The 27,420-nt window shown below is 50.3% G+C and overlaps 11 protein-coding genes across 11 annotated transcripts; 7 read left to right on the forward strand and 4 right to left on the reverse strand.

Annotated features, from left to right (window-relative positions):
- Positions 1–598: 598 nt before the first annotated feature.
- M437DRAFT_45045 (uncharacterized protein) lies at positions 599–1,720 on the reverse strand (the record flags this gene model as incomplete). The annotated part of the gene is made up of 3 exons (XM_041021012.1): positions 599–906; positions 948–1,159; positions 1,218–1,720. The coding sequence occupies 3 exons, from the start codon at positions 1,718–1,720 to the stop codon at positions 599–601; spliced, it is 1,023 nt and encodes a 340-aa protein (XP_040881396.1).
- Positions 1,721–3,121: 1,401 nt separating this feature from the next.
- On the reverse strand, positions 3,122–5,083 carry M437DRAFT_44575 (Rap30/74 interaction domain-containing protein; the record flags this gene model as incomplete). The annotated part of the gene is made up of 2 exons (XM_041020926.1): positions 3,122–3,718; positions 3,773–5,083. 2 exons carry the CDS (start codon positions 5,081–5,083, stop codon positions 3,122–3,124), a joined length of 1,908 nt encoding a protein of 635 aa, XP_040881397.1.
- A 1,035-nt stretch (positions 5,084–6,118) lies between these two features.
- On the forward strand, positions 6,119–7,606 carry M437DRAFT_15875 (PAP/OAS1 substrate-binding domain-containing protein; the record flags this gene model as incomplete). Its single annotated transcript, XM_041018835.1, has 2 exons — positions 6,119–6,662; positions 6,729–7,606. Coding segments are annotated over 2 exons (1,422 nt in total), but the record flags the coding sequence as incomplete, so codon positions are not given.
- A 1,237-nt stretch (positions 7,607–8,843) lies between these two features.
- On the forward strand, positions 8,844–10,405 carry M437DRAFT_74198 (DUF803-domain-containing protein; the record flags this gene model as incomplete). Its single annotated transcript, XM_041026188.1, has 7 exons — positions 8,844–8,857; positions 8,915–8,958; positions 9,011–9,127; positions 9,181–9,271; positions 9,335–9,495; positions 9,552–9,843; positions 9,892–10,405. The coding sequence occupies 7 exons, from the start codon at positions 8,844–8,846 to the stop codon at positions 10,403–10,405; spliced, it is 1,233 nt and encodes a 410-aa protein (XP_040881399.1).
- A 758-nt stretch (positions 10,406–11,163) lies between these two features.
- M437DRAFT_44953 (NAD(P)-binding protein) lies at positions 11,164–12,123 on the forward strand (the record flags this gene model as incomplete). The annotated part of the gene is made up of 3 exons (XM_041021002.1): positions 11,164–11,283; positions 11,328–11,650; positions 11,706–12,123. 3 exons carry the CDS (start codon positions 11,164–11,166, stop codon positions 12,121–12,123), a joined length of 861 nt encoding a protein of 286 aa, XP_040881400.1.
- A 2,455-nt stretch (positions 12,124–14,578) lies between these two features.
- On the forward strand, positions 14,579–16,069 carry M437DRAFT_83313 (uncharacterized protein; the record flags this gene model as incomplete). The annotated part of the gene is made up of 1 exon (XM_041027909.1): positions 14,579–16,069. One exon carries the CDS (start codon positions 14,579–14,581, stop codon positions 16,067–16,069), a length of 1,491 nt encoding a protein of 496 aa, XP_040881401.1.
- A 2,560-nt stretch (positions 16,070–18,629) lies between these two features.
- Positions 18,630–19,347, forward strand: M437DRAFT_83314 (cutinase-domain-containing protein; the record flags this gene model as incomplete). Its single annotated transcript, XM_041027910.1, has 2 exons — positions 18,630–19,097; positions 19,150–19,347. 2 exons carry the CDS (start codon positions 18,630–18,632, stop codon positions 19,345–19,347), a joined length of 666 nt encoding a protein of 221 aa, XP_040881402.1.
- Positions 19,348–20,599: 1,252 nt separating this feature from the next.
- M437DRAFT_74202 (uncharacterized protein) lies at positions 20,600–21,190 on the forward strand (the record flags this gene model as incomplete). The annotated part of the gene is made up of 3 exons (XM_041026189.1): positions 20,600–20,679; positions 20,731–20,783; positions 20,847–21,190. 3 exons carry the CDS (start codon positions 20,600–20,602, stop codon positions 21,188–21,190), a joined length of 477 nt encoding a protein of 158 aa, XP_040881403.1.
- Positions 21,191–21,206: 16 nt separating this feature from the next.
- M437DRAFT_74203 (kinase-like protein) lies at positions 21,207–22,025 on the reverse strand (the record flags this gene model as incomplete). Its single annotated transcript, XM_041026190.1, has 1 exon — positions 21,207–22,025. One exon carries the CDS (start codon positions 22,023–22,025, stop codon positions 21,207–21,209), a length of 819 nt encoding a protein of 272 aa, XP_040881404.1.
- A 1,050-nt stretch (positions 22,026–23,075) lies between these two features.
- On the reverse strand, positions 23,076–25,165 carry M437DRAFT_74204 (cobW-domain-containing protein; the record flags this gene model as incomplete). The annotated part of the gene is made up of 5 exons (XM_041026191.1): positions 23,076–23,943; positions 23,997–24,274; positions 24,325–24,532; positions 24,588–24,976; positions 25,028–25,165. 5 exons carry the CDS (start codon positions 25,163–25,165, stop codon positions 23,076–23,078), a joined length of 1,881 nt encoding a protein of 626 aa, XP_040881405.1.
- Positions 25,166–26,694: 1,529 nt separating this feature from the next.
- On the forward strand, positions 26,695–27,348 carry M437DRAFT_64925 (uncharacterized protein; the record flags this gene model as incomplete). The annotated part of the gene is made up of 2 exons (XM_041024507.1): positions 26,695–26,746; positions 26,798–27,348. The coding sequence occupies 2 exons, from the start codon at positions 26,695–26,697 to the stop codon at positions 27,346–27,348; spliced, it is 603 nt and encodes a 200-aa protein (XP_040881406.1).
- Positions 27,349–27,420: the final 72 nt, after the last annotated feature.

Consider the following 27,420-nt stretch of genomic DNA (forward strand, 5'->3'; position numbering starts at 1 on the left):
ACATGCCAAGAACCTGGGGATCTCAATCTCATCCACTTCAGCCGCCTGACTCTTTCTCAACTCGAAGACCATTATCGACCATTATCGAGCCACTATATGCTCGGATTTCATGTTGACTACTGCTTTGCATATAGTGCAGACTGTTTAGCGTGTTCGTTGCACACTGATCACCGCAGACGAGAGAGATATTGGTTGAAACAAGTCAATACAGTCAATTGTGTCATGGACTCTGGTTCTATAAAAGTACACTGACTCTTCGCTCGCCATGCCATGTTTGCCCTTCCTGTAAAGAAAAAAAAGAAGAAGACTGTGCCTTGAAGCTTCAAGCTATCAGACACACCTTTGTGCTTTTTGTTGTTGGTCGTCATGCATCACAAGAAATGATAAGGAGAAAAATCATCCAATCCCGCCAGAGTCCTTTCGCTCTTCGGACGATGACTTTCCCAATGTGCCCCCCTTACTCCCAGAACGCCCTAGATAACCCTCAGCCGCAACAAGTCTTACCATCTCAACAAAGTCCCTCTCAAACACTTCCTTTTCCTGCTTGCTCTCGCTCTCGGAAATAGGCAGCGCTTGGAGAGCGCTAACACCCGAGAACCTAGGACCCGTCGCAAAAAGTTGCGCTGAAGTCGCAGAGGTTGGGAGCCGATGCGAGAGTAAGCTCAGGAGCAAGAAAAGTGTCCTTGAGGCCATAGCTAGAGAGGTTGAAGATGTCGTCGCCGCCGTCAGTCGTCGTAGCGTTCGTCGTGTAGTTGGAGTGCACATCATCGTATTCGATGAGGTTGTCAAAGTGGCTGAGACCTGATTCATCATCGTGGCCATACGAGTCGGCCATAAGGTCCACGAAGCTACCATGAGGCTCTTGTAAAAGGTCATGATGTTCAGATGCATCAAATAGATTATAATCTGACTCCACCTTGAATGGCTGTTGTTCTCGCTCGACCGACACTGCAGGTCGCACAACATCGCAGCAGAATGTTGTGTCTGGTCGAGCGAGATGCTTGTCCTGTGGACAGCCGAAGGGGGGAGGTGCATCTGAGAAGCCGGCGACATGGGCTCCATCTTGATTGATGGCGTCATGTAGTCTTCGTTAATGGATGAAGGCGCCAGAGAGGCACGAGGGTCGATGGTATCATATGATGACGAAGGAGAGACGGTGCTGTTACAAGGTTAGAGATCATGACGACGAGTATGCAGAATCATAAGATGGTATGCACCTTTCTTCGGGCACCTTGATGTTTGCCAGTTCTTCCTGGGTGAGTTGAGGGAGACCGCCAGGGATCATGTCCTTGCACTTGTCAAGGGTGACATCCTTCTGGGCGAGTTGTTGTTGCAGAGCGGTGATCTGCTGTTTGAGGGCGTGGTTCTCAACTTCGAGACGCTCGGCTTCCTGGCGTTTGCGTTCTCGAGAGTTGTGTGCAGCGGCGCGGTTGCGCTTGATGCGTTCGATGCGACGCTGCTCCTTCTCGTCGGCAGTCTTGGCCCGCTTGCGAGGCGGCAGGTTGGTCTTGGGTTCGGGGAGTGCCTGACCCCACGACTTGCGTTTCTTTGCAGGCTTTGCTGCGGACGATTGAGGGACGTGTTGGATAGAGCTGGGTGTAGCGAGGGCGGTGGTGGCAGCCGTGGACGGCGTGAGGGCAAAGTCCGGAGTGTTCATGTTGAGTGGATCTGGAGTTGTTGCAGCCAGGAGATCTGGCGGGGATAGGACTCCGTCGGCCATGATGTAGTTTGAGTCGAAAAGCGACTGCCTACATCTGGAGAGGAAAGCTGGCCTGTTTGCGCTGTTGCCTGATGACGATTTGCGTTTCGAGTCACACTCTGATGGTCAGAGGCAGGCACGACAAAGCAAGCGGAGAAAAGAACAGCTGGCACCAACCTTTATAACCCGCCGCGCCCGATCCTAGTCAGCCCGCCCAACTGCCCCTGCGTCAGATTTCAGCTTGGACCAACGCTCCTTCGCTCCATCGCTCCTCCCACATTCGGCTACCTTCCCATGCGCTAAAGTAGAACGCGTGTAGCTATAAAAATACACAACACCATCAGAAGACAGGACCTTGTCAACTGAGATGCGATACCTTATTGACTCTGGGCGGCCGAGCCTTCAATTCCAGATGTGGTTGTGACTTTTCACCGTGTACAACTTGGCTCTTTGCTATTCTGAGAGCACGATCGAAGGATACAGACCTTTGCACGTGTAACCTCCGTGCATGTCGAACGGGCTCCTTACTCAGCCTCTTTCTCAGCTCACTCCACTCATTCGCAACCGAAATCATCACCCAATAGCTCAAACAATACCCTCATCTATATCCGACATTGACAGACCCTCATCTCGCGTCTCATGTAAATGCATCTCGACTCGTCTGCAATATGACCTCGCCTACAGAAATCTACTTAACTTCATACCTGCTCACAACCATATTTATCCATCTCTATCCCGCGCCGAGGAGAGCCGTTATGTGGAGTATCTGTGCCATGATCCGTACGATGTCGATCGGGATGTTGGAGTTACATGCGCAGGTATTATTTCTCCGGCTTTCCAAAGCCTTCGAGACCACGATTGTTGCATTGCACACCCGAAGCCCCCTCGTCTTACATTTCAGCTCAACGACTTTTGCTAGCTATGTACAATCCTGTGTACCTTTCTCTTTCTCCTTGCCTCGTCTCACTCAACAAATGCTGTTGTACCTGCCTGGACGGATAACACGAGCAGCTGAGAATAACCAGCCAGCCACTGACGGCTGCAAAAGTATATCTCAATTTTATACACGGGAGATGTGCGAACTTGTGCACTTTATCCGCACCCTGACGATCACACGATACGAGGGTCCACTTTCATCCAGTCCGCTGTCCGCGGGATCAAGAGAGCCGGATATAATTATATCAATCACATCTCTAGCCAAAATAAATGAACACGCAATTAAAGTATGAAATCACCCAGTGTCAATGCTTTCTTTGTATCATTAGAAGTCGCTATTGAATGAGAAAAGGAGTGCTAACATCAAGAAAGCAATCATGATAACTTGTTGATTTCAGTCAGACTTTCATCTCTCAGCTTTGGTGACCTTTCTCAACACAGAAGAAAGGTCTGTCTGTTTGTGATTGCACTCGAAAGCTTGCATGTCTACCTGAGACCAACAAGACCAGGAGCACCTGGCATGGCCTTGGCTACACTCAGTACCAATTGAATGAAAGCCTTGTTTCCTTCCTTGGTCTTAGGCACTTGTTCTCTGAACCGCTTGATCAACTCTGGAATACTAATACCAGCAGGAGGAATGGCGGCTCTGATCTCGTCTGCCGTCGGCATGGGTACGGGACTTCCAGCGCGTGAACCAAGGGGAGTGGCATTGCCGGGTGATCCGGGGGTGGATCTAGGGTTTAGGGTCACAGTACGACGTCTTTCAGTCTCCGTGTCGCTGCCTGAGCCGGCGTGACGACCCATAGGAGACGTGGCACCAAGATTATCCTTCTTGATACGCTTGCGGTTGATGGACTCGCTGCCACTGGTCTCTGACAAGTTGGGAGAGCCAGGACGCTTAAGGCTCGACATGGATTGTTTTGGAAGGAGGCCACTGGCATGCTTCTCAGCACGACCTGAAGGAGTATTGGCGTTGGTCGACGATTGGGATGGCTGTTTGTCCCCGTTGGCCTTGAGTTCTTCCTCCTTCTTTCGTTCGTCCTCTTCGCGTTGACGCTCAATGTCTGAGTCGTCTGACTCTTCCTATCATGAGGGTTAGATCAGACTTCTCGAAGGAGCAATCAAAGCAAGGCTTACCTCTTCCGAGAATGGGTTGTCACTCTCATCGTCGTCGTATTCATAGTTCTTCTCAATCTTAACCAGCTTCTTACGCAGTTTCTTTGCTTTCTTCTTCTCTTCACGCTCCCTTTGCTTCTCTAGTTGCTCCTCTTCATACCAATCTTTTTCATCCTTGACACCAGTACCAGCAAAAATGTTGGCTTCATGTCGTTCTTTCTTGAGTTTTGTTGCAGCTTCTTTGGCCTCTTCTTCATCGTCTCCGAACAGTTTGCCCTCATCGTCGTCCTGGAATTCGTCTTCGGCCTCAAAGTCCAGCTCGTCCACGTCGTCGGCAATGTCCACGTTTTCCATGTCACCATCGTCGTCTTCATCTTTGACGCGACGGTTCTCATCTCGAGTACCCACTCTACCTTTAGTCAGACGTTGTTGTCTTGCAAGCTCGGCACGCTTCTTCTCGCGGCCAGCCTCGTTTTCCAAGAACCATCTAGGACCTTTTTCACGTTTCTCCATGACAGCATCTGCCTCAGCCTGAGAAAGTAGTGGGACGCGGCCTGTAGGGTTGAAGCGATACCATTTTTCAATGGGAACCATGCGGAAGCGGCCGTTGTCGAATACAAACATGACATTTGATTCGGAAAGAGGCTCTTCATATGTACCAATCCAGATATTCTTGTTTTCAAAGTCTTCAAGATGCCAAGGGCGGCCTTCTTCGTAGCGCAATCTGGCGCGCTTCTGAGCTTCGGGTGTATCTGTGGGATAATAGACGTCCTCAGTCTTCTTTTTGAATGGCTGGCGCTTCTTCGCCGCTGCTGCCTTGTCGGTCGGGGCAATCTGAGCCTGAGTAGCCTCTCTTTCTGCAGCCTTCTCTGCCTTGCGGATAGCCTCTTTCTCACGTTCCTTGTCATCTTCTGGGTTGGCGTCGACAGGTGTATTAGGAGTATCCTGAGGGAAACGACGGTGGAGTTTTACAGGTCGCTCGAATTGTTCCTTGTCATAAGGATTGACGACGTTGTTGGAGATGAACTTGATGGCATGGAAACGGAGACCTTCAAGAAGGGCCTTCTTTGTGGCCATGAGCGGGATTTCGTTGTACGTCGAGGGGTCATCCTCTGGTTCGGGTTGTGCCTGAACGGTCGAGGCGGCGAGAGGCTTGGTGGTGCCAGTGAGCTTTTGCGGCGGTGGAGCCGGAGGGCGCTTTGCTTGGTTGCGAGAGGGCTTGGGCGCGAATGGACCAGTAGGCTTTCTGCGACGGAGAGCACCTTGACCGTTATTGGGAGTTGTGCTTGGCTGTCGCGAGGCAGGGCTCACGCCTGGCGGAGGAGCACTCATTGTGTCGTCCGGATAGGCGGAGTCTTTGATTGAATTATGACGGCGGTTCTACCTCTGCATCGAGCGTTGATGTGGTACTGTAGCGGTAATCCTAGAGGCGTGATTTCGAGAGCGCAAATGGAGTCGCCCGTGAGTGCGTACCACAGACGTGGATGAAGCGGTGTGAGGAATGTGGTTGTGGTATGTAGGCGAAGTGGAAGTCGAGCCTCGATCGAATGGGCCTTTGGTGATGTTCACGCTGCTGCCATGTCATTGTCCAAAACTCTTGGCATCAAAATCCCCGCAAACCTCCATCTTCCGCCAAAGTGAATGATGCTTATGATTTGCTGGACTGCAGTGCTTCACCTATCGATTCCTAGCATCCGTTTGCTCATGCGTTGCTGATACCTACTGTTTTTCTTCTACTGTTTCTGGGCCAGCGACAAAGAAGAGATCTGATGATATTTGATTGATCTACCATTTAATCACAAGCCTTCGCACTCGCCTGAGATGGACCAAGGCAGTGGCGGCTATGCTTCGCAGAAGCTCGAGGATCAGCTCCGAGATATGATCATGAACAACAGAACTCCTCAGCAGCACGGCGATCCTCGGGTGTTGCCCCATCCTTCTCACATGGCTCAAGATTATCCTTCAAGAGTTCCTCCTGGATTCGGGGGACCGCCTGCTCAGCCGCGCTACTCCAACAATATACCCATAGACCGTCAGCAAGACTTCTCTCACTTCTTACAGCAGCATCATGCAACTGCTCCTGTTCCCGTCCAGCCTCGCCACGCATCTCCACAGACACACAACAACAACTTTCGTGCTCAGGCACCTCATCGCAACTACAACCCTCCGCCAATGGATCCAAATGCCTTCGATAGACCTCCGCATCAAGGCCAGCGCTCTCACCAACCCTACTCTCAGCAACGGGCGCACCCAATCCAACACCAACATCAGCACCAGCATCAACAACGCCAACTGTATCAACCGCAATCTCGTCCCCAGCAGACTAACAATCCTTATCTCGAACGCCAGGCCTCCTTTCTGGATTCACTTGCTAACCAGGAGATTTCCAAGACACAAATGCTGGATTCTGAAGTCGAACTGAAGGACGCTTTCCGTCTCAAGCTGCAACGAATCTTCGAAAATCTCAGGTCTCCGGATCCAGAAAATCCTTTACCTTCTGTCGAATTGGCTAGCTTTGGCAGTCTTAGTTCTGGCTTTGCCACTGCTGGCTCTGATATGGATCTGGCCATCGTCACTTCATCTGAGCATGACTTGAGTCAGCGTTTCTCTTCGCACGAGAACGGTCTCCCTCGAGTCCTCGAGAAGGAACTACTTGATAACGGCATCGGTGCCCGCCTGCTCACCCGCACACGTGTGCCTATCATTAAGATCTGTGAACTGCCGGCACCGGAGCTCTTGGATGCTCTTCGAGAATCTCGTGAAAAGTGGGACAATCTACCTGAAGACGAGAAATACGCCACCTCGAAGCCGTCTGCCAACGACACAGCCACCGAGAAGGATGCTCCAGACGCTCAATCTTCGCCCTCTCAGCCTGGATCTAAGACTGGTGGCAATGACCTTACCTTGCAAGGTGATGGCGACTCCCGAGTAGAAAAGTCTGCAGACGGTGTCGCATCTCTTGTCGAGTCGACCCAAGCTCTGGAACTTGACTCAAAAGCCTCTTCAAAGTCTGAAAATACACAACAACCCGATCAACAACAATCTCAAGACAAACAGGCGAATCGTCAGCGAAACGACAAAAGTTGGCGTCGCGAAAAGGCCCCCGGCCCCCTTGACTTTCCCAAGGATGGTGTCGGCATCCAATGTGACATAAACTTCTTTAATCCTCTTGGTATTCACAACACCAAAATGTTGCGGTGCTATTCAAAATGCGATCCTAGAGTTCGACCCATGGTCCTCTTCATCAAGTCATGGGCTAAGCGAAGGAAGATCAACTCTTCCTACTCAGGCACCCTGTCATCGTATGGGTATGCGTTGATGGTTTTGCATTACCTTGTGAACGTAGCAAACCCACCTGTTCTGCCTAATCTGCAGCATGAGGCCGAAGCCTATGGTCTACCTCCCGCTACCATCGACGGTTACGAAGTGCGCTTTTTTGACCAAGAAGACGTAATTCAGAGTCGTGCTAGTCAAGGCTTGATTACACAGAACAAGGAGTCACTGGGCAATTTGCTGGTTGGTTTCTTCAGGTACTATGCCGTCAATGCTGGTGGGTTCTTCTGGACACGCGATGTGCTCAGCTTGAGATCTCGAGGTGGCATCGTGTCCAAGTTGGAAAAGGGTTGGACTGGTGCAAAGACTGAAGTTGGTGACAACAAGGAGGTACGCCATCGATATCTCTTTGCAATCGAAGATCCCTTCGAGACTACGCACAATGTTGCACGAACTGTCACGCACAACGGCATTGTCGCCATCAGAGATGAATTCCGTCGTGCATGGCGCATAATCGGTGCCATCGGCCGCAACAGAGAAGAGCCTGAAGGTGGCCTGTTTGATGAGTTGACTGAAGCCGAAGAACAAGGACCTGCTTCTACAGCCCCTCCTCCCACAGTCAACAAAGTCCAGGCATATAGCCAGCAATTCCCTTCTCTTGCAGGCGGCCCAGCCAATGTCACTGCTGCACAGAAGTTCCACTCGCCGGTGCACACTCCTGCGCAGCCTGTTCAAGCGGCTCAGCCTGCGACACAAGCACTCGCACAAGAAGCTGCTCCATCCTCGCAGCCAGAGGTAGCTCCTCCTGCGCTTCGCGGTAAAGGACGTCGTCAGAAATTTGTACCCCTCAACCTGTAAGGGAGCCATGTACGTTGAACTCATAAGCATATCTGGGATGTGACGGCGTTCTGGTCTATATCTGAAGGTCTTTGGGAGATGATGGTGATATTTGGTCGGCATGGTCTCGATCGGAAAGAACAGGAGTTCCACACAGGCCTGGTACAAGAGCCGTGGATGATTCAGCACGAAGAGCATGAGTGGAGTTTTATGAGAGCAAAATTGCATGGGACTCTTGAGGTGTAACACCAATTTTCGAAACGCGATGTGAGACGTCGCAGAAAGAGCCGCATGACAGGCAGGTGTATGACATGTAGGAATAAAATGAATAGCATCAAACAAGTGACAGTATGCACAGATATGACAGCGTGTGCAAATGAGAATAACTATGGCGCGAAGCGCTATCGATTTGACGGGACTAAAATAGGAATCATCAACACGCGTCGTCACCGGGAACGGTTCGCGCTTGCAAGTCAGGTCACAAACGCTTTCGAGATCGAATGCGACAGGCACGTCAAGCAAGAGGTAGACATGTTCGTTTTGTCTTTTGAAGATTGGAGGACGAAGACAGATAACTTAGCATTGAACAGTTCGTAGGTAGCAGCTAGATACAGAAGTAAAAAGTGCTTTGAACAAGTTTCAGAGTGAACACTGTAAACTGAAGTCTGTCGGTCTCGCGTGGTTTGGGGGCCTAAGTTGTTCTCGTCACAAGTCACAGGGATCGGACAAGTCATAATCGTCCAGTGGAAGCTTTCAACGGTTCAAAGCAACCCTGTTGCGACCTCCAACCCCTTTGACTTTTCGACAGCTGCCTGCCCTTGCTCTACGCCTAATCCCCTCTCCGACGAATACAACAAACAAGCGAGTGGGCACAAAGCTGCTTCGACTCCAATCCGACGCGGCTTCTTCTTTGTCCCGCCTTGCCCGCTTTCTCCATCATCGCAACTCGTCGAGTCAAGCACACACACCCAACAGACCAGCCATGGTCGAAGACAAGTGCGCTCCCCTGCTTACGCCCACAGGCAATCATGTCGCTGACATTTCTCTTCCCAGGTATATCGGACTGGCGTTAGCCGTCGCCTCTACGCTTGCGATAGGTAATGCGCCCAACACTCTAGCAATGCCGTTCCGACCGCTAATTCGATCAAGGCACGAGTTTCGTAATCACAAAAAAAGGCTTGATGCAAGCGAGTCAACAACATGGCTTTGAAGGAGAAGGCTTCGCATATCTGAAGAGTCCGGTGTGGTGGTCTGGAATCATCACAAGTACGCCGTTCAACCATCTTCTACACCTCGAACAACATACTCACGCCATACAGTGGTTATTGGCGAAGTTGCCAACTTTGCAGCATACGCATTCGCACCGCCGATTCTAGTAACGCCGCTAGGAGCCCTCAGTGTACTCATTGGGTCAGTCAAGAGTCGGAAGCGCATATACACATATGGACAAGCACGCTGACAAGGCGCATACAGAGCGGTACTAGGATCATATTTCCTCGGCGAGAACTTGGGCACGCTGGGCAAACTTGGATGCGCAATCTGTCTGATCGGATCCGTCGTCATTGTGCTACACGCCCCACCGGATAAAGAGGTGCAGACGATTGATGAGATTCTCAATTACGCTGTTCAACCTGGTGAGTCGCGCCATCTCAAAGAGCTTGGTCCGAACGCAGCGATTGACTTGGGACAGGCTTCCTTTTCTACGTGATTCTGGTCATCGTCTTCTCGACTGTCATGATCTACCGCATATGCCCGCGCTACGGACGCAAGAACCCGCTGATTTACATTTCCATCTGCAGCACAGTCGGTTCCGTCTCCATCATGGCCGTCAAGGGTGTCGGTATCGCCGTCAAGTTGACATTTGCTGGTTACAACCAATTCACCCATCCCAGCACATACGTCTTCATCCTTGTCACGGTTGTCTGCATTCTGACGCAGATGAACTACTTCAACAAAGCTTTGAGCCAGTTCAACACTAACATGTACGCCCGTCTTTTGCAAAAATACTGAATCTCTGCTGACCAGCCTAGTGTCAACCCGCTATACTACGTCACTTTCACCACCTGCACCCTTGTCGCATCCTTCATCCTCTTCCAAGGCTTCAACACCAGCGATGCCGTCAACACAATCTCGCTCCTTTGTGGTTTCCTCACAATCTTCACTGGTGTCTATCTCCTCAATCTGTCGCGCGAAGACCCCGAAGGCCACGGCCATATGCAACTGAACGGAAACGGCAGCCGCTACGACCTTGATGGCATTCCCACAGATCCTATGTCTGGTCCTCTGACCCGTCGCTCTATGCAAGCCCGCCGTAGCTCCGATGCACACCGCCGCTCGAACAGCCTCAACTTGTCGTTTGCTGGCAGAAGATCTGGTGATCGTGACCGAGAAGCCTTGATGCACAACTACGATATTGAGGCCACCAATGGCGGTTTCAGCCTCGGCGACTTGGCCGAAAGTGACGAAGAGGATGCACCGCGGCAGAATGGAAAAGCAAAGGTCTCACATGAGCGTCTCAGCTTCAATAAGACGGGCAGGCACTGAGAAAAAGTGGCGAGTTTGACTCGCTTCATTCTTAGTGGCCCCCTTCGAGCACGCTGCAGGAGACGGTGTGCTGCCACGATCGGACGAGAAAGAAAGATATTATCGCATTTTAACGGAGTTCAATTTCCTTTGTATTTTGGGTCTTGACATGATAGAACGAAGTCATGGGGAACTTTGGAAGGCGCTGTCACAGCAGCTGGTGGATGGAAGCTTCTTGATACCCTCGTACGAGATAGTTTTGATTCTTGTTCTTCAGATCGGGGACAAAGACAGGCGTCTGCGGTATATGCCTGGACAGCTCAGGAGCTCTCGTTCTCTTGAGCTTCGAGAGTTTTGTACATAGAGAAAAGCTCGGAGAATTTATGTTTAATTCTGATGTCGATTGCATACAAAAGGCACGTATCTGACACGAAGCGGATGGCAAGCTTCATAGTCATCTGCTCATGTTTTAGGTAGTCTCGACTACTGAAAGTACAACGCGCAACAAAGCATCACAATAAGCACAATGCTAACCGAGTATTACATGATTCAGATCAAGTGCCTATGCATCAAGCACAGGTAGAGAGTTAGCATGATGATCGGAGGCAGGGTGTTCACATCAGCAAAGAAGCGTCAAGACATACCAAGGTGCCTCGGCATGATTGGTCTCCGCATTATTGTCCCTCCGCATCCCGAGGTCCGCTACTGTGATGGGCATCCGACTTGACATATTTCCAGCTCGAAGCCTCTCACAACCAACATCACAACATCAATCCAAAATGTCAGCCGAAGCAGATGTCAAGCTCGAGGACTTCTCGTCCATCTTCTCCCTGAACCAAAGGGTGGCTGTTGTCACTGGTGGTTCTCGTGGTCTCGGTCTCCACGCCGCATCAGGGTGGGTAGCCATGTGTTACACCTGTCGTTGTCTCATTGTCTGACCGAGTCACATGCATACAGTCTCCTCCAAGCCGGATGTTCCAAAGTCTTCATCTCCTCACGCAAGGCCAAGGCATGCGAGGAAGCATGCGATGCCCTTAACAAGCTGCCCGGCATCAAGGGCAAGGCCATCTCGGTGCCAGCCGATATCTCCAAGGTTGCAGAGATCGAACGCTTGGTAGCAGAAGTCAAGAAGCACACAGATCACGTTGACATCTTGTTTGCCAACGCTGGAGCAACCTGGGGTGCTCCTTTCGACAAGCACCCCGCCGAGGCCTTTGCCAAGGTCATGGACCTCAACGTCAACAGTGTCTTTTACTGCATTCAGAAGTGAGCAGACCAGGAAGCTTCATGTTTTGCCTATCAGCTAACCAGTCAATTCCAGATTCGCCCCGCTGCTCGAGAAGAAGGCTTCATTGACAGACCCCTCTCGTGTCATCGTCACAGCATCTATTGCAGGTATTGGAATTGGTTCGTTGGGAGAGAATGCAACCCCAGCATACAGCGCTTCCAAGGCCGCAGCTCTTCATCTGACTCGTAACCTGGCCGTCGAGTTGGGTCCCCGAGGCATTCTCTGCAACAGCATTGCACCCGGCTTCTTCCCAACAAAAATGGCCAATGGTTTGATGGCCATGTCTGGTGGTGTACAGGCCCTGGCTGATGCAAACCCCAACAAGAGGCTAGGCAAGCCTGAAGATGTTGCTGGCACTGTCGTCTATCTCTGTTCAAGGGCAGCCAGTCATCTGAACGGCGCCCACATCGTCATTGACGGTGGTAGTGTGGTCGGCCGCTCGAAGCTGTGAGGAGCTTACAATGCGTTTCTATGTATGTATCCTGCATTCTATCATACTGTCTTGGCTCCAAAGTGGTGTATCAGCGTGCAAATCGTCTGGAGGCTTGACTTCGCGAACCAAGACTGTCATGCCTGTATTGGGTTGATGAGGCTTGACTGGGCAACACGGAGTGCCAGAAACATGACGGTAAGTCTCCCACTTTGCCGTGAACATCGTGTGCTCCCATCCTTATCGAAAAAACGACATCGCCATCTCACACCAGCCTCTCTCTGACCCATGTCATTGTTACATTGGCCCTCGTTCATGGAATGAACGTCACACGGAGTCTGAGAGCCGTACCGCAGCAACAACATCACCCATTCCTGGGGGATGCGCAGCACGCCTTCCGATTGCGACCTTGACGGAGATCTAGGCATAGCTTCCATGAAGGATCAGGCTAAAATGCTGGGCTTGCAGGTCGCAGCACCTGAAACATCTCAGCTTGCTCACCGCACTTGAGGGGAAGAAGCAATAGCTTCTACCTATCTCTACAGGCACTCTCCTAAATCTTCGCAATGTCTTCCCTAACCTTGACGTGCAGCCGCTGTACTGTTATGCAATCTGCAGTCCATTCAACGGCTCTAGAGAATGGGACCTGCAGATACATCGTATCTTTCCTGTCGTGCCTTTTTGGTTCCTGCAAATCGGACTTTGGCAAAAAGCAACCCGCATCCTCAGTCATCATCCCCGCTTGCCTGAGGGTGTCGTTGCGAGCGGTGTGGGTGTGCCTGACTTGCCAATTGACTGGATGGGTTCCTGATGCCGAAGTCAAGCCTCTTTCCTGTCCACTTCACTTGCTTTCGCTCTCCCGCACCAGCCACTACGCAGGTGCGACCCATGGTTGTTCCTGACAAGACGAACAACTTCATGACTTGCATCGTTTCTCCATTCCTGAGACAATTTATCCGCGTCTATCCCGAAAAAACAAAGCGACGCGCGCGGTTCATGATGCTGGTAGCCGTCTGTCAATATGTGCATGGCTTTCGAGTTGTCGACAAACAACCGGGTCAAACTTCCTTCTCAAACTCTGGTCTACGTCGGTTGTATGATGGAATGCTCTGCACATCAAATCTGCGCAACAGACTTGCAGGACGCTGCGGCTGATGGATGTCATTTTTGTGGTGGCGCGATTGATCCCGGCTGGAGAATCCAAATCCTTGTCTCTCCGTGTTACACAAATCACGGGCCACAACTCGAGCCGCTGAACGACAGGTCCCGTGATGGACCATCAATAATGACAGAGCAGATGCTTCTTATCAATGAATATGTCTTGGTTGTTACATCTCATCAGGTGGATATCTGGATCAAAAGATTGACTCTAGTCGTTGAAAGAGGGCTGCCTACATTGACACCTGCTGGGATCCGCACCAAAGATAGCAAAGACACACGGCAGGTAACAGAAAATTGGCTGTTGGGACTATGTCAGAAACAAATCAGCCAGCATCCGTGTCTTCTCAATCTGGACAATGCCAGACAAGCTGTTGTGTCCCCGTCGATCGCGCCTGAGCCCCTGTGTAGATCAAGAGACTCTACAGCAGCAAGTCGAGACGACGTCTACAGAGAATCAAGCGCGCATCGTCCAAGCAATTCTTCTACCAGATTTCGAAGAATTGGTCCCTTCGTCTGTGCGTAGTGTTGCTTTGCATTTCATGGTGCCACACACCACACAGTACCGCACACCATACATTCAGCATCAGCTCTCTTGCAAGCCGGGTAGCCTCTGGAAGATCTGAGGATCATTCCTGCTATGCGGCTTTTTCTGGGACTCTCTAAACTGGTAGGCGCCTAGTGGAGACGTGCACGTCTGATCCAGTCAATTCTGTTTCGATGATACTTGCCTCAGCTGTGATGATGGAAGCCGTCAATCGGTGAGGAAGTAATAGCTTTTGGAGATTCTACATAAAGAGTCCCTGCAGAGGCGAAAAGTCAAAGTCCCTCCTTCCTACAGCACTCTTCAAACTTTACTGCAGGGCTGATACAGGCACAAACCAATATTGTGTGTTTCCCATCCTTCATTTCATACCCTCTCGTCATCCTGAGGGTGTACGTTCGTTGGACCCTTTGTACCTGGGTGCATTCCTCTTCAGGGCCCTACTTGTCAACCGCGTCCCTTGCAGTCACATTCCAATCCAGATCGAGCGGCCTCACCTTTGGAAATTAGCTTAGCCGTGCCCTCAGCATCGATAGGCTCGAACTCTTCAGAACCCAGGCCCACTGATTCATTCACACACTTGTTACACAAGCCACTGACTTGCCAGCCAACCATCATGAGGAGCGAGAAACTGTATGATGGTACGTCGAAGCAGATATAAGCAACGTGCTTTCATCCCTTCTCTTCACCCTCTTGTCTCCTTTCTTTGATTGCAAGCCACATTTCAACGGGTCTTGAGTGTGGAATTTACCAATCCATCACACGATACTAATCATGGACTCTACAGCATCTTTCCATATGGCTCACCGCCGTATTGCCAATTTGTCTATTGACACCAACGCATTCAATGGGCAGTCGGCTTTAATCTCGCCCCCTGAGTCAGCCAACAGTAATCGTCGTAGCTCTTACGACATGAACTTCCATCACACACCTTTGTCGACATACCATCCGAACACGCCAGTTCATTACTCTGGTCAGGACGTCTACAACGTGTTGCCGTCCGACAAGATGAAGATTACCTTCAATCAATTTCCTCCGAGTCCTGTCGACTTCACCCAGAGTCAGCAGAACTATACTACTGCCTGCAACTCGCCAGCATGGAACTCGCCGATGGCATTTGGACAGAAGCCTGAAGTAGACACTTCGTTCTACCAGGATAGCTCAGCATTGTTGTCGACTGACCAGGACTGGAACAGCTCGACAATGAGCTACCATTCAAATGTCGACTATGCTCCTGATCCGAACTCCCTGTTCATGTTGCCATCTCAGGACACCTCAGCGTCGTTCATGACCGACGTTGAATCGTCTCATCACGAGGACCTTCCCATCTGCATCGCGCCTAGCCAGGCCGTGCATCAAGCACCGAATATCATCGAGTACGACATGAGCATATCCGGCTGGGGCGGCTTGCACACCCCTGTGCATGACAGCAACATCTTGCACTCTTCCTCACCTCCAGAGTTTTCTCCCATAACTCCTTCAACCCTTGACTGTTCGTTTGACTCCTCCTATGTCAAGCCCGAGATCTCTCCTTCCTCTTCTCTCTATGGTCATGCTTCCCGCTCGAGCTTAGGCAAGAAGGGTCGGAAGATGTCAAAAGCTGACAAACGTCGCTCAATTTGCAAGAGTGTCGCAGTCTCCAATTCGAACACCTCGATCACCGTCTTCACCGATGAACAGTCGGAGATCTTCCATGGCCTCAATGAAGAGGACAAGAAGACTTTCAGCGCGGGCAAGAAAATGCACAAATGCAAGACTTGCAACTCGAAGTTTGGTCGATCGGAGCACTGCAAGAGGCACGAGACCACTCATTCGGGAGAGTCAAAGTTCCACTGCTACTTGTGGGATCACCGTCTCGACCCTGAAAACCCCAAGAGTCAGTGCACGGTCGGCAAGAACGGTGACGGTAAGCAGAACCGTGGCGACAACAATCGTTCTCACCACTGGACGCACGTGAAAGCCTACCTCGTCCTCAACGATGCCCTCGTCCGCGAACGCAGCAAGACTTCAAACGGCAAAGCCAAGTCCAGAGGCCGCAACTGGCCAGTCTCTCCCACCCAATTCTTGACTTTGGTGCGCTCTCAAGACTCTCTCGAGCAACAAGAAAAGGTGCTCAGTTTTATGAACGGAGAGTCTGGTAGAGACTTTGGCGTTCATATCCTTTGGGATAAGGAAGGTTGTCCTGTTGTTCCTTGTTCGATGAGTATTGGGGCTGGGGCTTGTGGGATGTGCAGATCTAAGCAGGGGAAGAAGGAGAAGAAGTAGATGGAACGTCCGCCTTCTTCGCTCCCTTCTCTGTTTCTGGCTTGGATGATGGTCTTGTGCTTTTCTTCTTTCTTGGTTTCTGCTCTCGGGACGTTGGTATGCTCTGCACCTTTCTCGGATGATCTGTTCTGCTTTCACACATGATACCTCCTTCTTTTTTCCTCCTTCGACGACGAATGGATAATGATTCGACGAACGACACTCATCAACAACAGAAAACTCACATTTCAGCATCAGCATCTCTTCTCGATGACCCCTCTACGACCTCTATCTTTACCCTTGCTCCCTTTCCCGGTTCCTCTCTAGCATGTCGGGCTCTTTACTGTTGTCTTCTTTCTCTTTTCGGTGTGGTTTTACTTTTTTCGGGTCTGAGGTGACAATGGGATGGCAAAAGGACTGTTGTAGTATTATTCTTAACTAGAGGTGGGACGGACTCTTTCTTCGGCTCTTGTCAATTGACAACAAAAATTGGGCGAAAAGGATAATAGGAAAAGTTCAGGAGGGGATGGCTTGGAATGGGCGGATGGGTAGATCAGTCTGTTAGTGTGGCTTTTGGCTAATTTATGAACTTGTTTTTTCTGTCATGGTTCCTCTTCGTCTTCGTCTTCGTCTTCTGTATGCTCTGTGTGTTTTCAAATACGAGTGTACATGTGTGTGTGAGGCACTTGACATGATGGCATCGATCAAGCCTTTGGAATGGGGACAACTCACAACCTACCTATAATCGGTAAGACGTTTCTGCGCCGAGTCTTGTTGCTTGATCATGCCAAAGATAATGGTAATAGCTTCCGTTTCCGCATAGTGGTTTAGCTTTCCATTGGGAGGATCCCACAGTACTCTTATGCAAAAGATGATAGCGGTGTGTGTTTATCGTGATTGCACAGATCTGGAGCTTTTTCTGGGCAATATAGAGGTGGGACTGGTTGGGCTGAGGTGAAAAGTCTTTTACATATAGGCATGCGGTATACCAAAAGCGGTTACCCATCATACTACGACAGTGGAGCCTTTTTTCAGAGGAGAGTAAATTAATCAAGATTGATCTGTCGGGTAGGAAACTCTCTTATACATGCAATATGATAGATGCAGGATACCCAAACTGGTTGTCTGTTATACTGTATCAGTGGGGCACCTCAAAGTAAAAGCAGATTAAGAAAGATTGATTTGTTGCGGTCTGGCTGGCGTCCGGGCTGTCCACGACGAAAATGTCGCGGTGTTCAAGCCGGCAGCCGCAAGTCGAGTGTACCATTCCTGATTAAGTGCGCCGCGACGAGCTGCTTTATGTCGTACCAACCGGTTTCCAGTTCTGATAGGTATTTATTGGTGGATGAAAACCTCTAGTGTCGACGTCGCGACTTGCGAAAGTTTCGAACCGAGGCACGGATCGTTCCTGAGGGCAGCTTCCTTCCCAGCCACCTGCCTTTGTCGACACTTACGTCCGTTGCTCCCACGAGGATCGACATTCAAAGCCCGTATTGCTAGAGCCTTGGTTCTGTGGTTAGCAGGACACAGTAAAAGGCTTTAATACTCACACCTCTGAACCATTTGGACCGAGGCTGTCATGTCTTCCGCCAGTGTTTCAGGACACGACGACAAGCCTTGACATCGCTAGCACTTCTGTTCCTTCTACAAAAAGACGGACTTCGCTTAAAGTTGTACTAATTGAACGACCAAGCTATGCAGCTTCTGGTCCTACTTACATACTAATCACTTAGTGAACTCCTACCATACTCCTCCTGACCTTCGTGTGTCGGAGAAAGGCCTATGAGCTCCCAACAAGAATCACATCCCCAGATCGACGACTGGGAAGATTGCAAATTGATCAATGCAGGAACATCCGTAAACTGTCGATGGCGCTGTTCGTATTTATTGACGATCCTGACCAGCCTGCGATTTCATCTTGGCCAACAGACATGCTGTTCTCTAACTCCACGTTTCAGGCATGCATAGCGCTCGCAGTGGTGCAGTATCAGAAAGACATCAGGGCTTCTTCACATGAACTTCAGTTGTCTGTCACCCAGAAATGCCATGGGTAAGTATGATAGCCGTCTAATAAGTGACTGCGAGATCTGGCATATAAACCATATGAACTCACCTCGCTTCAACGCCCTCGGAACTTCGAGTTCTCCCACGACGAAGATTTAGAGTTCGCCCTGCCATTATTTCCTGCTGTCACGCTCCTCTACCTCGCCCCGCTACAATCTCTAGGCCAAGCCCAAGCGAAGAAGCCAATATCTTGGATATGCACCTAGCTGCCATGGAAATCTCAAGAACGCGCTTGTCAAGTTGTATATTCAGTCAATGAGTGTGAACCCGATCTTGGCTCATACACGATGCTACCACCGGCCCGCCATGGCGTTGCAACAATATCTTGTATATCGAAAAAGTGCCTCGGTATCGCAACTTGCCAACGAAGACTTACTGTATAAAGGTTGACTGCGTCTCCTGTGTGGACTGACGCTCATCGACCTCCTGGACTTCTCAGCCTGAGACTGTCATTCTCCTCAGCCACTCATTCAATCTGTCCCTCGCTTGATCATCAACGAACACATACCCTTGCAAGATGAAATCCTTCTTCGTTGCTTGCCTTGCTGCGACCAGCGCTTTCGCAGCACCTCTTGCTGCTCCTCAGCTGGGCGGCTTCCCAAGCTTCGGCGGTGGTCTCGGCAGCTTAACCAGCAACGATGTCATCGACGGTGTTTGCAAGCCCGTGACTTACATCTTCGCTCGTGGTACCACCGAACTCGGCAACATGGGATCCACGGTCGGCCCAGCTCTTCAGAGAGCCCTGGAGTCTGCCTTTGGTGGCAACAATGTTGCTACTCAGGGTGTCACATATCCTGCTGATGTTGCTGGCGCTATTAGCGGTGCTCTCAATCCTGGCTCTGCTCAGGGTGCCCGTACCATGGCTAGCTTAACTCAGCAGGCTCTGAGCAAGTGTCCTGATACCAAGATTATTCTTGCCGGCTACTCGCAGGGTGCTGAGCAAGTGCATGGCGCTCTTATGAACCTTCAGAAGGGACAGGTCTCTGTAAGTTTCTATCACCTCGAATGACTATCTTCTGATCGCTGACAATGCTCAGGTTGCTCTTACTTTCGGCGACCCGCTCCAGAGGATCCCATTCAGAAACATCGACGCTGGTCGTACCAAGGTCTACTGCAATCTTCTCGATGGCGTCTGCAATGGCGCTTTTATTATCTCTGCTGCTCACTTGTCCTATTCCTTTGAGGATACTACTCCTGCTGCTCAGTTCGCTAAGGGTGTCGTTGGCAATATTTGAGCGCAGACGATGCACAAGATACAATACGCGACCCCCTCAAAGTCTACCTAGAATATACGTCGAACCTGAGAGACCTCTTGTTCGTCTTTGTTTCTGGACTGATAGCATATAATATCTACCTATCATTGAATCATGACTCATGTTACGCAATCCAAGTTGCGAGAACGTACTTGCCTCAAGCTATAACTGTCATTGCTCTTTCCAATGCCGTCTTTGCAGCTTGACGGACTTCTGTGAGAATTTCAGAGGCAGGCGCTTTCTTGCGTACGAGACCAACTCCAGTGCCTGCCCAAATCGCAGCTCTTCTGATTTCTTGATCGAAGCCAAGGTGAGGGGTTCATTTTGCCTCGGCGTGTGACTTGCGGATCTCTTCGATAGATATTCCATCGATATGATCGTGATAGCTTTGAGCAATCAGAGCCCTGCCATCGAAGTTTTTAGGCCAGATGTTCGGACCGCCTAACTCGTCAAACAACTTGAATTGTCGGACAAACCTCCTGTGGTTTATGTTCGTGTTGGCAAACAGCAGTCAGTGTACGAGTCCGTGGGCTGTACCTGCGTTATTAATCAAGACATCGACACGGCCAAATTGTGACCGAGCAATCTCGAATGCAGCGTTGATAGGCTCGTCCAACTCAATGTCGGCTTGGAGCGGATGAAACTTGCTCTGTTTGATGAGGACACTGGCTTCGATGATCAATACAATTTCAGTCTGAGCCATTTTCTGAGACCAGAAAGGTATGTCCGTTTTAAGAGGTTCTGGGTCTCGGCGTCATGACACCGAGTAGGTAGTATCTAAGAAATCCTGCTCTGAATGTGGTTCACCGCGAGATATTCGTTCAACTCTTGATCGTCTCACCTGATTCCTGCGTCTCAATCGCGCTTAGAGCAGCTGGCGCTTACTTAATGCCGATATATCCGGATGGTCATCCTCACGTACCTCTTCGGGGCGGCGCGTAAATTCGAGATGGAAGGCTGACACGCAAACGTGCTCAAAAAGATGTGATTTAAAGACGCACATCAGACGAACAGACGATTTCGGCTCGAATTGGCTTGACCCTCGTCAAACCCCTTGCTTAGCAAGCGCTCATCATAAAGCCAAGCGATATTCCAGATTGGCTGCATCAAGCGTGCTATAAGCATAAGACACGGTCGCCATCAGGCTCAGCTGTCCTTCAGATCTGAACCGAGCAAAACAGCCACGTGCATCAGACCTGTGACTAGCGTCAATATACCGCTCTAAACGCCGATAATGCCATCCAACAAAGCTCGACTATACGTAGCTCTCTATGTTCGAGGAGGTGCTGCTAAAATGCCCGGAGAAGAGGACACGTGAGTGTGCAGGGTCGTCAGGAAGGAAACAGCTGGCTGATCAGGTCATAGATACCATTGGGCTCTGCTAGTGGGACCCAAGAGCGACAAAGCCGACGATGAAGGTGTTCAATATCACGCTCGGGAGCATATAACCCGCGAGGGCAGATCTGCTTAGGTGCTTGAAGAAAAGCCCGCTACTATGGCACCGATGCAGATGATTCTGATTCGAATCCTGATTGGCAAAATTGAACACACAGACAGACTTGCTCAAATATTGCAGCAGATACCTATCAGGCAGGAACAGCAGGGCTGGAATTGTGTTTTGTGGATCAAAGAGGCGCTTTCGGTACTCCAAGCGGCAACGAACGTCATGGGTACGAGCGTGCTTGACTGGGAAGCTGTTCGCAGTGCAGCTATGTCCTATTGCCAGCGAAAGAGAGATGAGCATCGCTTTGACGGCACGACAAATGTCGACACTTCGCGAATTCCGACCTTTGATCTGATCCAAGGAAAGGAAACAATCAAGTAGGAGCAGTGCTTTGATCTCATCCGAACCAATCTCCGAAATACTTTTGTCGGAGTTGATCCATTTCAAGTGCTTCCGGCATTTCTTCTAGAAATTTTTCGATCTCATCTCTCCAGAATGGGTTTCGTGGATTGACCTGGCAGGCTGTCGTGTACTCCCAATACGGGGGATACCACCCAGCGGTCTCCCAGTCGATGATACCAACAACGTCGTCTCCGCGTACAAGAATATTGAGACTGCTGAGATCCCCGTGAGTGAAGGTAGGGCTGCTCCAGTCATGAGAGTGTAATTCAAATAATCTCAGGTATTCGTCGCAGGAGTTGCTTGATGTTTGTTTGCCGTTGCGCAGGTGGTTGTGAAACTCTTGCACGTTGTCGAAAGGACCAAATCGCCTGGTGTTCATTGGTATTCTCATATCGTACAGAGAGCCTCCGCTTACGCTACAGATGGCATTGCTTTGAGAGATCAAACCGCGCATCTCAAGAACCATCTTCTTCAAGGCCTCAAGAACTCTTTGTTTAGAAGCATCAGACCTGCGAACCCAGCCTCTAGAAGCCGAGTGACCGTGAATTCTTTCCATCAGAATGTAAGTGCATTCTTCGTCGGTGAAAGCAAAATATATCTTGGGGACCGGGATACTGGTGTGCTTGGCGATGAAGAGCATGGTTTGTGCCTCGACGACATCGAGGCGGCTACCATATTTTACGCAGAGATCGCTGGTCAGCATCAGTACACTGCCAGTACGGTTGCGAAACCGCCTCACAATGCTTATCGAAGCGAGTAGAAGCCATTTCTGAAATTTGTTCGGTCGTGGGACGTCCGGCACGTTATATGGCATCATGGCGTACGTGTTCTTAAGAAGGTCGACGATTGGGTGACTGAGGCCAATGCAGCTGCGATGCGCTCACGCAAAGATGACCTGACGATGAGAGAAGCTTTCACATGAAAACAATGTCAGTATGGGCAATTGCATTCTCAACTTTCTCGTTGACTGAGAGAGTGGCAGGTGCAAAAGCAAGGAGGAGCAATTGCGGAGGAGGACTTTCCCAACAGATAGACGCCCGTTGGCAACAGCTGGCTGGCTGCTTCTTCTGAACAGAGCACAACTTCGGTTGGCATCAGGAAGCCCTTCCACAGCTCGATCACTCACTCTACCAATTCCTCACAAGCATTACAGTATAGTCGGAAAGACCCATCCGCTGCACTCGCACTTGGAAAGTCATTGTCTTTTCAACCCTTTGGTATCATATGCACTTTCTTTGAACTTTACAAGGATTCCATTCATAATTCAGACCGTTTGTCTTGTGTCTCTTTGTTCACTAAACAAGTCTATTGTCTCAGTGATACCTCGTTCGAGCCGCTTCACCAGGACAGCCACCCAAAAGATTGTCTATATATAGTGGGACTCCATCTGATATTATGCAGACCAGATCCAACACTACCAATTCAACACCAACAAACAAACAAACTCAAACCCAAACTAAGCACTCTAACACACTAACAAAATGTGCAGCAAGAACACCTCCATCACCACCACTGACATCACTCTTAGTGATCGCTTTGCTAATGTTCCAAGATGCAGAACTTGTGGTATGCCTTGTGTCTTTGTTCCATACAATGCTGACACTCTCTGGTACTGCTACTACTGCAAGAAATGGTACTAGACACCCTTAAGAACAACTCAACTTCACAGATTCGAGTACTTGGGCGTTCGGTGTTTGGCGCCAGGTCTGACTTTGAATGGTAAGTTTCTTTTCGAATTCTAGTCTGAGATCTCACATCAATAAATCTTTTTTTCCCCCTATCTTCTCGACTCTCCATGTGTGCAAATGTGTCTCTAACCATACAATGCTTTTCGTACTTTCCTCAAACCGATGCGAGCGTGCTCTCAATGATGGTGATGGCCTGCATGATCGTGACCTTCGGCGTCTTCCTCCTCAAGAGGGTTGCGCCACTCCCCCCATCCATCATCAAAGTGCCTGCAAAGAAGTGTTTCTCTTTGCTCATTCGTAAGGCCCTTTCTTCTCATGGTCTTCTCCCACTTCTTCATTTCTGCGTCATCCAAGAGACAGCCATCAAATAGTTCTGTGATGGCCTTGACGTCGATGCCCTCACCGATGAACACAATCTCCTGGCGGCGATCGCCCCACTCTCCTTCGAAGTCTTTCTTGATCAAGTCTGTAACTTCTTGGCTGGGAGAGGGCCATTGCTCCTCTGGGACAACAGCGAACCAATTCAGGCCACCGGACACAGTGAGCATAGCGCCAGCTTGAGACCAGTCACCGCTGACGTAGGGTCGCGTGGCTAGCCAGATGAAACCTTTCGAGCGGAGGAGAGGCTTGAACACAGGGTGGGCCTTTTTGTTGGCCAGACGAGTTGGTAGATCAAGGTCTGGGTACTTGGTGTCGAGCGCGTCCTGATCGTCTGAAGCCACGGAAGTGGCGTCGGTCTCAGAGGCTGTCTTGTCGCTCGAAGAGTCTGAGGAGTGTGCTTCTGAGTCTGGTCGCGACGCCTTGCTTTCCAAAGATTGTTCGATTTCCTTCTCATCGCTTTCGGAGTCACTGGCTGCGTCGTCTTGCTCTGCGTCTTCTTCGTCTTGGGTGCCGGCTGCTTCATCTTCGCTTTCTTCTTCCTCTTCCTCCTCCTCGTCTTCGTCTTGAGGTTCCAAGATGACAAACTTATCATGCACGAGCTCGTACAGTCGACCGGGTGAGAATGGTCTCCTTGCTCGGTAGACAAAGCTGTTTATGCCATATCTGATGCAATGTCAATATTCTGAGAAGGCAAGTCGTTTAGGGTCGTCACATACTCGAGTGTTTCTGGCTTGGGTGCCATAACGGTGCGACCATGATTATCAATCATAGACATTTCGTTGATACTCTTGAGCCAACCTGAGCTTTTGATAGAGGTCTCTTCGCTATACATGCCTGTTGCGATGATTTCTCTGACGTCTAGAGGCTTGACGCCGTAGGGATTCTCAGATTGCTTCGAAGCTCGGAGGCTAGTCTCGATGATTTTAGCTCCCGGGTTCATGGTCTTGAGGAGGCCTCGAATGCGAGCAAGCACATCGTCGTTGATCATGTCAATCTATGGATCGTTAATGACATACCAAAATCCTTGCACAAACCGCTACTTGCCTTGTTCACAATGATCACATCGGCGAACTCGATTTGATCAATCATCAAGTCGCTGACGGTTCTTTGATCTTCAGGAGTTTCGACCTCGGACTGGAAGCGTTCGTGAAGAAGCTGGATGGTCTCGAACTCCTCAAAGAATCTGAAGCCATCCACAACTGTGACTGTGGTGTCGAGTTTGGCGACCTTGTTCAAACCACCATTTTGAGCGCTTCAACCTGTCAGGACCACACCGTATCGATCAAAGCTGTTCGTGGGCCACTCACATCTCGTTAAAGACCTTCTTCTCTTCCTCGTCGAACTGATCAAGTGCTCCATCGGCACCCATCATTGCCTCGGTGAAATCGGTGGTGAAACTCTCAGCTACCTGCTGCGGCTCGCTGATACCAGTACTCTCAATCAAGACATAGTCATATTCGCCAGCTTTAGCCATCTTGGCCAGTTCGATGACAAAGTCGCCACGAAGCGTGCAACAGATGCAGCCGTTTTGCATGGCGATCATCTTCTCTGCTTCACGACCTTTCTTCTTGCCGTCTGCTACGATGATGCCTTGGTCAACATTCACAGCAGCCATATCGTTGACGATCATAGCGATCTTCAGTCCATGGTCTTTCGAATTGAGGATGTAGCTAAGCAATGTTGTCTTGCCGCTTCCCTGCACGAAAGTCAGATAACGTTGGTGTGAACAACAGTAACTTGAACTCACCAAGAAGCCGGAGAGCAGCGTAATGGGAAGGGTCTTAAACGGAGATGCTTCCTTGACTTGTTGGGCCATCTTTGCGTGCTTGGCTTTCTTCTTCGCCGATGACAACTGCTGTGAGTTTTGCTTGCGTTTAAGAGCCATGTTGTCGAAGGAACAAAAGAAAAGTCGCTATAAATGCTGACCTTTGTGCGATTTGGGAAGACCACCTTGATGATTTCTGCTAGCCCATGATTGGCTACTTGCCTCTATTCTCGGCGACTACGAGCTGAGGTGCCTACCTTGATGGCAAGAATATTATCTGTGCGCGATGCTTGCCAATCGAATGTCAACTATTGTGTGATTAAGCTACGCTATGAGTGGCCAGCAAGTCGCTCAAATTCGACGAGGTGCCGCGTGTGTTGCTGTTTCTGGATGACGAGCTGTTGAGGACGGAGGACTTGCTCCACAGCACCTTGATGGCAGCATTGCCTGCAAATTTTCAAGCTTCGTCCTCCCAGGTGTTTGTCTGACATTATCCCGCCCTTTGATTGGTTTCATGTGTGTTCGGCCTGAGGATGATCTTGGATGGGTCGCGTTCGTGAACAGGTGATCACTGCCGGGCGGTGAAGGAAGGAACGACAGTGACACCTTGTCCTGCGACTTCCTGTCTCGAGCTTTCGTTATCGTAGTCGTCGGCAAGAATAACCTCAGATCGCTTTTGTCGGTCGAGGTCGTTCCTTCTGCTTACTGCTTGTCTGCAAGGATGTCTTGTGTTTGTCTGATGGTCGATTCGAGCACCAAAGGTGTGTCGCGATGGTGCATGAGGGCCCAACTCTCGAGGAATGTATTCCTTGAAACAAGAGCAAAACTCGGTTCAGGAGTCTTCAAGATCGCTATCCTGGCCCCCTCTGGCTGCTGCACGTCATGGGCGGGTGTAGAAGCGGATCATTCGCGCAAGTCCTAAGCACCCGGAAAGCGACTCGGTCACTCGTCAAACTTTTTCGTCGAAGGATTACCTTGCCGATACCATGCTGAATCTCTGTTCTTGGCTCCTAGTTGGAGCGAATGAAGCTCTGCTATCGCCTGGACAAGGTTACTCGTCTGCGAGATTGGCGTGTAGAATTATTGTTTACATCAAGGTTTTGCGTGAAAGACCATGCGATCGACTCTGGACGCGCCAGCGCACCATGACTTACGCTGGTGGTTGGAAGCTTTCAAGGGTCTTTCTCTTGCCTTGACAGATCCCTCTCTCTATGTTGCAGAAGACTTGCTTTGTTGCAGCGTGTCAGGCGATCATCTTGTGCGGACATCATGGAGCCGGCATTAGACTTTTTGCAGAAGGTGACATATCTCAAGCGTTCGAAGGCCCAGTGTCATGTTGTTAGTCATATCAGGTATGGAAGAGAGCGTTAGGGTGGCTGCTGGACTTGGTTTTCGAGGAGCAAGATTTTGCAAGTCCGAGCATTTGAGGACCGTTATCACCATCTCCCTCCCTGGCTGCACCCAACTTCAACGCTACACCAAGTCACGAAGTTAACTTCACTTTTTGTCCCTATTCAACAAGATAGAATTCTCAATCGCCGACTTTTCTGTCTGCCTTCGGACTCTCGCGACTCTTACCATTCGCCTAGGAATATCTCAACACTTCCTTTCCATAACACACAAGACTGCAGCATCAACCCGAACTCACAATGAAGGCTTTCATGGTTCTCGCCTTTGTTTTGGCTGCTCTTTTCAGCACAGGTAACCAAATCATCTACTAAAGGCTGAACGAGCGTAGACTGACAGCACTAGTCTGCGCTCACAACATCACGCACTCTACCACGACTGCTACAGTCACCAAGACGGTCTTCCACACCGTGACCACTTCAATCAATGTTGCCACTCTGCCTGGCCTTGCGCCTCATGGCCCGGCCTTCGGTTCCTCCGCTTCTGCTGACTACGACCCCTCTTTCGAAATGAAGAGCATGGCTGTCCAGACCATCGAATTCACTTCCACCATCTTCTCTACAGAGGTCGACGGTGTGGTCGTCACCTCTTTGAGCACTGTCGTTGCTCCCGTGACCTCTACCTCTACAGCCTTGCAGGGAGTCACCTCTACCTCTACAGAGTTCCAGGAAGTCACCTCGACCACTACCAAGCACGCCGGAACGACCATCACCACGACTTCGGTGGTTGTCTCGGCTTCGACTCGCGCTGCCTCGAGCTCTAGCATCTCCATTGAACAGAACATTTCGCAGATGTTCGGTCTGAACGGCAGTGAGCATGTGCAAGCCAGCCGCTGGTTAATCATCAGCGTGGTTGCCCTAGGAGTCGCCCACTATCTTTTTTTCGCTCACCACTGAGCACTCACGGGAATGGAAGCCGCCGCCGGGTGCGGTGGTAACGCACAAATCATGTATCGTAGCTCCTTCATA

The sequence above is a fragment of the Aureobasidium melanogenum genome (assembly GCF_000721775.1).
Source record: "Aureobasidium melanogenum CBS 110374 unplaced genomic scaffold scaffold_6, whole genome shotgun sequence".
NCBI classification, from domain to species: Eukaryota; Fungi; Ascomycota; class Dothideomycetes; order Dothideales; family Saccotheciaceae; genus Aureobasidium; species Aureobasidium melanogenum.